The 8730-nt window shown below is 57.9% G+C and overlaps 1 protein-coding gene across 1 annotated transcript; it reads left to right on the top strand.

The window, feature by feature from the left end:
* The first annotated feature begins 2853 nt into the window (after positions 1 to 2853).
* ZNHIT2 (zinc finger HIT-type containing 2) lies at positions 2854 to 6748 on the top strand. Its single transcript, XM_048933041.1, has 2 exons — positions 2854 to 3577; positions 3609 to 6748. The coding sequence occupies exons 1-2, from the start codon at positions 3123 to 3125 to the stop codon at positions 5122 to 5124; spliced, it is 1971 nt and encodes a 656-aa protein (XP_048788998.1). The 5' UTR covers positions 2854 to 3122; the 3' UTR covers positions 5125 to 6748.
* Positions 6749 to 8730: the final 1982 nt, after the last annotated feature.

Raw genomic sequence — 8730 nt, 5'->3', positions numbered from 1 at the left:
TTGGCCCAAATCTATGATTTTGAGTCTGAAATCCCAGATTTTGGGTCTCAAATCCCTGATTTTGGGTCCCAAACGCCCGATTTTAAGAGCTCAAATCCCCATTTTTGCACCCAAGCCCGCGATGCTGGGTCCCAAATCTCTGATTTTGAGTCTGAAATCCCTCATCTTGGTTCCCAAATCCCCGATTTTGGGTTTCAAACTCCTGATTTTGGGTCTGAAATCCTTGATGTTGGGTCTCAAATCCCTGATTTTGGGTCCCAAATCCCTGATTTTGAGAGCTCAAATCCCCATTTTTGCACCCAAGCCAGCGATGCTGGGTCCCAAATCCCTGATTTTGAGTCTCAAATCCCCGATTTTGGGTCTCAAATCCCTGATTTTGGGTCTCAAACCCCTGATTTTGGGTCCCAAATCCCTCATTTTGAGGCTCAAATCCCTGATTTTGAGTCTCAAATCTCTGATTTTGGGTCTCAAACCCCTGATTTTGGGTCTCAAATCCCTGATTTTGGGACTCAAATCCCTGATTTTGGGTCCCAAACGCTCAATTTTAAGAGCTCAAATCCCCATTTTTGCACCCAAGCCCGTGATGCTGGGTCCCAAATCCCTGATTTTGGGTCTCAATTCCCTGATTTTGGGACTCAAATCCCTGATTTTGGGTCTCAAATCCCTGATTTTGAGTCTCAAATCCCTGATTTTGGGTCTCAAATCCCTCATTTTGGGTCCCAAATGCCCAATTTTAAGAGCTCAAATCCCCATTTTTGCACCCAAGCCAGCGATGCTGGGTCCCAAATCCCTGATTTTGAGTCTGAAATCTCTGATTTTGAGTCTCAAATCCCCGATTTTGGGTCTGAAATCCCTGATTTTGGGTCTGAAATCCCTGATTTTGGGTCTCAAATCCCTCATTTTGGGTCTCAAATCCCTGATTTTGGGTCCCAAATCCTTGATTTTGGGTCTCAAATCCCTCATTTTGAGGCTCAAATCCCTGATTTTGAGTCTCAAATCCCTGATTTTGGGTCTCAATTCCCTGATTTTGGGTCCCAAATCCCTGATTTTGAGTCTCAAATCCCTGATTTTGAGTCTGAAATCTCTGATTTTGAGTCTCAAATCCCCGATTTTGGGTCTGAAATCCCTGATTTTGGGTCTGAAATCCCTGATTTTGGGTCTCAAATCCCTGATTTTGGGTCTCAAATCCCTCATTTTGGGTCCCAAATGCCCAATTTTAAGAGCTCAAATCCCCATTTTTGCATCCAAGCCCGCGATGCTGGGTCCCAAATCCTTGATTTTTTGGCCCAAATCCCTGATTTTCAGTCTGAAATCCCAGATTTTGGGTCTCAAATCCCTCATTTTGGGTCTCAAATCCCTGATTTTGGGTCTCAAACCCCTGATTTTGGGTCTCGAATCCCTCATTTTGTGTTTCAAACCCCTGAGTCTGGGTCTGAAATCCCTGATTTTGGGTCTCAAATCCCTGAATTTGGGTCCCAAATGCTTGATTTTAAGAGCTCAAATCCCCATTTTTGCACCCAAGCCTGCGATGCTGGGTCTCAAATCCCTGATTTTGAATCTAAATTCCCTGATTTTGGGTCTCAAACTCCTGATTTTGGGTCTCAAATCCTTGATTTTGGATCTCAAATCCCTGATTTTGGGTCCCAAACGCTCGATTTTAAGAGCTCAAATCCCCATTTTTTGCACTCAAGCCCGCGATGCTGGGTCTCAAATCCTTGATTTTGGTTCCCAAATCCCTGATTTTGGGTTTCAAATCCCTGATTTTGGGACTCAAATCCTTGATTTTGGGTTTCAAATCCCTGATTTTGGGTCTCAAACCCCTCATTTTGGGTCTCAAGTCCCTGATTTTCGGTCCCAAATCCCCGATTTTGGGTCTCAAATCCCTCATTTTGTGTTTCTAATCCCTGATTTTGGGTCCCAAACACCCAATTTTAAGAGCTCAAATCCCCATTTTTGCACCCAAACCCGCGATGCTGGCTTTCAAATGCCGGATTTTTAGGGTCCAAACCCCCATTTTTAGGCCCATACCCCCAGATTGTGGGTCTCAAATGCTCCATTTTGTGGACAAAATCCCCATTTTGGGGCCCAAACCATCGATTTTAGGTTTGAAATCCAAAATTCTAAGGGCCCAAATCCCCATTTTTTGTCCCAAACCTCCAGATTTTATGCCTCAAACACCAATTTTTAATGGCCAAAACCCCATTTTGGGGTCAAAACCCCAAATTTTGTGTCTCAAAACCCTTTTTTTTAAGCTTCCAAACCCATTTTGAGTCGAATTTCCTCTCTTCCCGTTAAAAAAAATCCCAAACTTTCATTTTTCAACCCCATTTTGGAGCCCACCCTCATCGTTCTGCCCCCAGTCCTCACTTTTCAAAGCCCGGAGTTCCGTTTTGGGGCCAAAAATGTCTTTTTTTCAACCCAAACCCCACATTTCGGATTTCTGGCCCCTCATTTTGGGGCCATTTGGGTTTTTTGGGGGTCATTTGGGGTTTTGGGGGGGCAGTTTTGGGGTTCTTTGGGGCCATCTCAGCGCTGGGAAAGCGAAACCTGCGCTTAATGAGTCCCCGTCTCCCTCAGCGCCCGGCGGGGGTGTTAATGAGCCTTAATTAGAGGCGGGGCGCCCGCAGACGTTAATTAGAGGCGCCGTGCGGCTGTTAATTACAGGGGAGCGCCGTGCGGGGGTGGCGAGCGCTGCGAGCGGCGGAAAGAGACGAGCGGGGGCGGAAAAAGCCGAGAGTGGGGGAGGGGGGAAGAGCCCAGGACGGCCGGAAAGAGCCGAGCGATTCCGGAAAGAGCCGAGAAGAACCGGAAAGGGCCGAGAGAAACCGGAAAAAGCCGAGTGGGGGCGGCAGAAGACGAAAGGGGCCGAAAAGAGCCGAGCGGGGACGGAAAGGGCCGAACACTTCCGGAAGGAGCCGAGTGGGGACGGAAGAAACGAGGAGAGACCGGAAAGAGCCCAGCTCTTCCGGAAAGGGCCGAGAAGGGGGCGGGAGAAGCCGAGGGGGAACGGAAAGAGCCGAGCGGGGCCGAAGATATCGAGCGCTTCCGGAAGCAGCCAAGCGGAAACGGAAAAGACCAAACCGGGGACCGGAAGCGGAAGTCTCCCGCGCGGCCGAGCCAAGATGGCGGCCGCCTGCGATCACTGCGGGGCCGCCGGTGCTCCGTATACGTGTCCCCGCTGCAACCGCCGCCTCTGCTCCCTCGGCTGCTACCGCGGGCACGGGGCCTGCGCCGAGGCCTTCTACCGCGAGCAGGTGCTGCGGGAATTGAGCTCCCAACCGCCTCCGGAGCCGTCCGACAGGGCCCGGCTGGGGGACGCCATGGGGAGGCTGCGGGACGGCGCGGGGGGGGGAGAAGAGCGCGGGTTGTGGGGGCGGCTGAGCGAGGAGCAAAAGGCCGAATTCCGGAGGATGCTGAAAAACGGGGAGGCCGCCCGGCTGCTGCCTCCGTGGAGGCCGTGGTGGTGGGGGAGGAGGAGGCTGGTGGAGGAGATCGGGGGGGGGGGAAGAGGGCTGGGCGGCCGGGGCGGAGAAGGGGACCAGCAGCAACCGCGCGGCGGCCATCGAAGGCACAGACAGCAAGAAGGAGGACGGTGTGGCCGATAAGAGCACGGCCAGCGTGGGCAATGAGAGGGACAGCAGGGTGTCCAAAAAGGGCACAGCCAGGGTGGACAAGGAGAAAACAGCCAAGGTGGTCGATGAGAGGGTGGCCAGTGCAGCCCATGTGGCCAATGAGAGGACAGCCAACGTGGCCAATGAGACTGAAGCCAGTGTAGCCAACATGGTTGGTGAGACTGAAGCCAATGTGGCCAATGAGAGGACAGCCAGTGCGGCCAGCGTAGCCAATGAGAGGACAGCCAGTGCGGCCAGCGTAGCCAATGAGAGGACAGCTGACGCGGCCAGTGTAGCCAATGAGAGGACAGCCAATGTGGCCATTGTGGTCAGTGAGACTGATGCCAGTGTGGCCAACGAGAGGACAGCCAACGTGGCCAAAAAGGGCACAGCCAAGATGGCTGACAAGAGCAAAGACTTCATGGCCAACATGGCTGACAAGAGCGAAGCCTTCGTGGCCAGCAAGAGTGAGAACATAAGGAAGGAGGAGGAGGAGGAAAGCAAGAAGCTGGAGCGCAGGGACACCAGTGACAATGGGGTCAGCAATGACATTGGGGTCAGTGGTGACAACAGGGTCACCAGTGGTGGCGAGGACGGTGATGACAGCGGTGTCACCGATGACAATGGGGTCAGTGGTGACAATGGGGTCAGTGGTGGCAATGGGGTCACCGATGACAACGGGGTCACCAGTGATGACGAGGACGGCGATGACAACAGGGCCAGTGGTGGCAGTGGGGTCACCAATGACAGTGGGGTCATTGGTGGCAGTGGGGTCACCATTGACAATGAGGACAGCGATGACAATGGGGTCAGCAAAGACAACGGTGTCACCGAGGATGGCGCTGACGCCGGTGACACCGATGGGGACGGCGACGATGACGACGCTGGCATTCCGGGCCCGATGCCCCCCACCCCCACCTCGGTGCCCCCCCTCAGCTCTTTCCGTGCTCCCACCCCATCCCCGTTGCTGCGCTTCCAGCTTCCCAACGTTCTCTACGGTTACGCCTTCGCCCTCAGCCTCCATGTGGGGGACGATTCCTTCCTCCCAGATGTCGCCGTGGCCGCCATGGCCGTCTCAGCGGCTCTGCGTTGCCGTCGGCCCTTCTCCTCCACCGCGGAGGCTCTGCTGGATGCCCGGCGCTCGGCCAAAGCCGCCGGTTACCCTCAGTGTCCTTTGGGCGACACCGGCGCCATCGCGGCCGTGGCTGAGCTGATGAGGGGACGCAGCCGGCATCGACCCACCGAGGACACGGAGACGGCGTTGCATCACATGGAGGTGATGCTGGAGAGGGCGGGCAGGATGGAAAGTGGGGAGGAAAGGAAAAGGTTGGGCCGAGCGCGGAGGAAATGTTGCTTCCTGCTGGCCTGGAGTCGGGAGAGAGGAGCGGCTGCGCTGCGGGAGATGGCGGCTGAAGCGGAGGAGCTGAGCGCCAAAATGGCGGTGGGGGGGAAGGGGCTGTGGGGGGGGGAGAGGGAGCAGAGAGAGGAGGAGCCATGGAGATGGGAAGCTTAGAGAGGGGAAACAGAGGGGAAGCCTGGAAAGGGGAAACAGGGAGGGGAAGTGGAGAGAGAGGAACCCATGGAGATGGGAAGCAAGGAAAGGGGAACCAGGAGAAAGGAAACCATGGAGATGGGAACCCATAGAGAGCGGAACCATAGAGATGGGAACCATGGAAAGGGGAACCAGAGAGAGAGGGACCATAGAGAGCAGAACCATAGAGAGACAGGTACCATGGAGACGGGAGCCATAGAGAGCAGAACCATAGAAAGAGGAATCAGAGAGAGAGGAAACACTGAGATGGGAACTCATGGAAAGGGGATTCAGAGAGAGGGGAACCATGGAGATGGGAACCAGAGAGAGCAGAACCATGGAGGTGGGAACCAGAGAGAGATAGGAACCATAGAGAGAGGAACCATGGAGAGAGGAATCAGAGCGAGCGGAACCATAGAGACAGAAACCATGGAGATGGGAACCAGGAGGAGGGGAATCAGAGAGGGGGGAACCAGAGCCCTGCCCTTCCTGCAGGGTCAGAAGATCACAGCGAGGAAGACTCCGATTCTTCATCCCATGAGCACCCGGAGGAATCCCCCCCACCTCTGCCGGCGTGAGGGGGAGGGGCTGCATGCTAATGAAATCTAATAAATGCGTCTCCCAGTGCCTGGAAAGTGAGGGGTGATGGATCAGCTGCTGCCCACAGCTTCCTGCTCCCAGGGTGCAGCTTTGCTGGAGCTCTGCTCCTGCACTGCGGCTGGGGGGGGGTCGAGTTCTGCGTGCCCCCACCAAAGCCACGCCCACAATCGATCGCTGACCACGCCCCCCACAAAAGCCACGCCTACGGCCATTCCCGGGTGCCGGCGTATCCTCACGCCACGCCCATATCACCTCAGGCCACGCCCCCTACCAAAAGCCACGCCTACGACCATTCCCGGGCGCCAGTGTAGCCTCACGCCACGCCCATATCACCTCAGGCCACGCCCACAACCAAAGACACGCTCGCAACTAATCACTGGCCACGCCCACATAACGTCAGGCCACGCCCCCTACCAATAGCCACGCCTACTACCATTCCCTGACACCAGTGAGGCACAAGGGGCGATCTGTGGAAGGACTGGGGGCAGGGTAGGGGTCCCGGCTTTAAATCCACCCCCGACTCCGCCTCAGGACAGGGTCAGCATCCCGTGGTGCAAGCCCCGCCCCCTCGTGCAAGCCCCGCCTCCTTCCGTGAGAGCAACCAGCGCTAGTCCTCCACGCCGCCAGGGGGCGCCCTAGTGCGACCTCCGCACTCCCTCACCATGATCGGCATCTCGCTCAACCAATGGCAGAGGTGGAAAATTCCAGAAGGCGATGGAGAGGTTCCACCAATGGGGCGGCGTGAACTTTTCCTCCACAGCCAATCGGCGCGCGGGGCGGCCGTCACTTCCGGCTTCCGGCAAGGAGGCGGAGCGCGAGGGGGCGGGATCTGTTTCTCCCTCATTCCAATCGCGAGCCGCACCGCTCGCGGATAGCCAATGGAAAGGCGCGTGGGCGCCGGCGGGCCAATGGGGGCCGGGAGGCGGAGCCGGAGGCTTCTAGCAACTTCCAGAAGGCGGCGCGCGGCGGCAGGCGCGGAGCGGAGCGGGTCGGGAACGGAGGCGCCATGGAGGAGGTGGGGGCGGGGCTGGCGGGGGTGGAGGGGGGAGGAACGGGGGGTCCTGGGGTGGGGGGGGGTCCGGGCTGTGGTGTGGGAGGTGAAACCCGAGGGTCGGGGGCCTTAATGGAGGGGTTCTGGGGGGGGGTTTGGTGTCACGGGGTGGGGGGGCGCTGAGGTAACGGCGGGGCCTGCGGTGGTGCTGAGGGGGTCGGGGGTCTTAAGGGGATCGGGGGGGAATTGGGTCTGGGGGCGGTGGTGAGAGTGAATCCTGAGGGGATCTGCGGCCTCAGAGAGGGGTGGGGGGGATCCTGAGGGGATTTGGGGCTCCGGAATGGGGCTGGGTGGGATTCTGAGACCCTGAAATGGGTCTGGGGGAGAACGCTGAGGTGATTTGTGGTCTTAGGTTGGGGTTAAAGGTTTTCTGAGGCGGTTTGGGGTCCTGAAGGGGGGGCTGGAGGTGATTGGGGGCCTTGAAGTGAGGCTGAAGGGTCCTGAGGGGGAACTGCGGCCCTGCAGCGCTGTTTAATGGGGATCCCAGTAGTGCTGCGGCTCTGAGTGGGGCTGGGAGGGATCTGGGGGGGATCTGTGGTCCCAAAATGGGGCTGGGGGGGATCTGGGGGGGGTCTGTGGTCCCAAAATGGGGCTGGGGAGGGATCTGGGGGGGGCTGTGTTCCAGAATGGGGCTGGGGGGATCTGGGGGGGGTCTGTGGTTCCAGAATGGGGCTGGGGGGGATCTGGGGGGGAGGTCTGTGGTTCCAGAATGGGGCTGGGGGGGATCTGGGGGGGGGTCTGTGGTCCCAAAATGGGGCTGGGGAGGGATCTGGGGGGGGCTGTGGTTCCAGAATGGAGCTGGGGGGATCTGGGGGGGGTCTGTGGTTCCAGAATGGGGCTGGAGAGGATCTGGGGGGGCCTGTGGTTCCAGAATGGGGCTGGGGGGGTTTTAGGGGGGTCTGTGGTTCTAGAATGGGGCTGGGGGGGTTTTAGGGGGGTCTGTGGTTCCAGAATGGGGCTCGGGGGGTTCCGGGGAGGTTTGTGGTTCTAGAATGGGGCTGGGGAGGATCTGGAGGGGTCTGTGGTTCCAGAATGGGGCTGGGGGGGTTTGGGGGGGTTTGTGGTTCCAGAATGGGGCTGGGGGGGTTTGGGGGGGTTTGTGGTTCCAGAATGGGGCTGGGGGGGTTCCGGGGGGGGCCTGTGGTTCCAGAATGGGGCTGGGGGGGATCTGGGGGGGGTCTGTGGTTCCAGAATGGGGCAGGTGGGTATTTGGGGACTCTGTGGTCCCAAAATGGGGCTGGGGAGAGGTTGGGGGGGGTCTGTGGTCCCGGAATGGGGCTGGGGGGGGGAACAGTGGAGGTGTTTGAGGCCTCCAAACTCAACCTTAAGAGGTGTGGGGGTGTTGGGGCTGGGAGGGATCCCGGATTGGATCTGAGCAGGAGGTTTTCTCATTTTCCCTCTCCCATTCCCCCTTCCTCCCTCTCCTCTTCCCTTCCCATTTTCTCCCTCTCTCCATCCTTCCCTCTTCCCCCTTCCCCTCCCTCCCTCTCCCTCCCTCTCCCCTGCCTCCCTCTCCCTCTCTCCTCTCTCCCTCTCCCCTCCCTCCTTCTCCCATTCCCCTTCCCTCCCTCTCCCCACCCCTTCCTCTTCCCTTCCCATTTTCTACCTCTCTCTATCCTTCCCTCTTCCCCCTTCCCCTGCCTCCCTCTTCCTCCCTCCCTCTCCCATCCCTCCCTCTCCCTCTCCCCTTCCTCCCTCTCCCCACTCCTTCCTCTTCCCTTCCCATTTTCTCCCTCTCTCCATCCTTTCCTCTTCCCCCTTTCCTCTTTCTCATTCCCCTTTCCTCCCATTCCCCCTCCCTCCTTGTCCCGTTCCCCCTTCCTCCCATTCCCCCTCCCTCCCTCTCCCACCCCTTCCTCTTCCCTTCCCATTCTCTCCCTCTCTCCATCCTTTCCTCTTCCCCCTTTCTTCTTTCTCATTCCCCTTTCCTCTCGTTC

The sequence above is a fragment of the Lagopus muta genome, unplaced genomic scaffold, assembly GCF_023343835.1.
Source record: "Lagopus muta isolate bLagMut1 unplaced genomic scaffold, bLagMut1 primary scaffold_206, whole genome shotgun sequence".
Classification (NCBI taxonomy): Eukaryota; Metazoa; Chordata; class Aves; order Galliformes; family Phasianidae; genus Lagopus; species Lagopus muta.
Note: the sequence above shows the minus strand (reverse complement) of the source record. Positions and strands in the feature narration are given on the sequence as shown.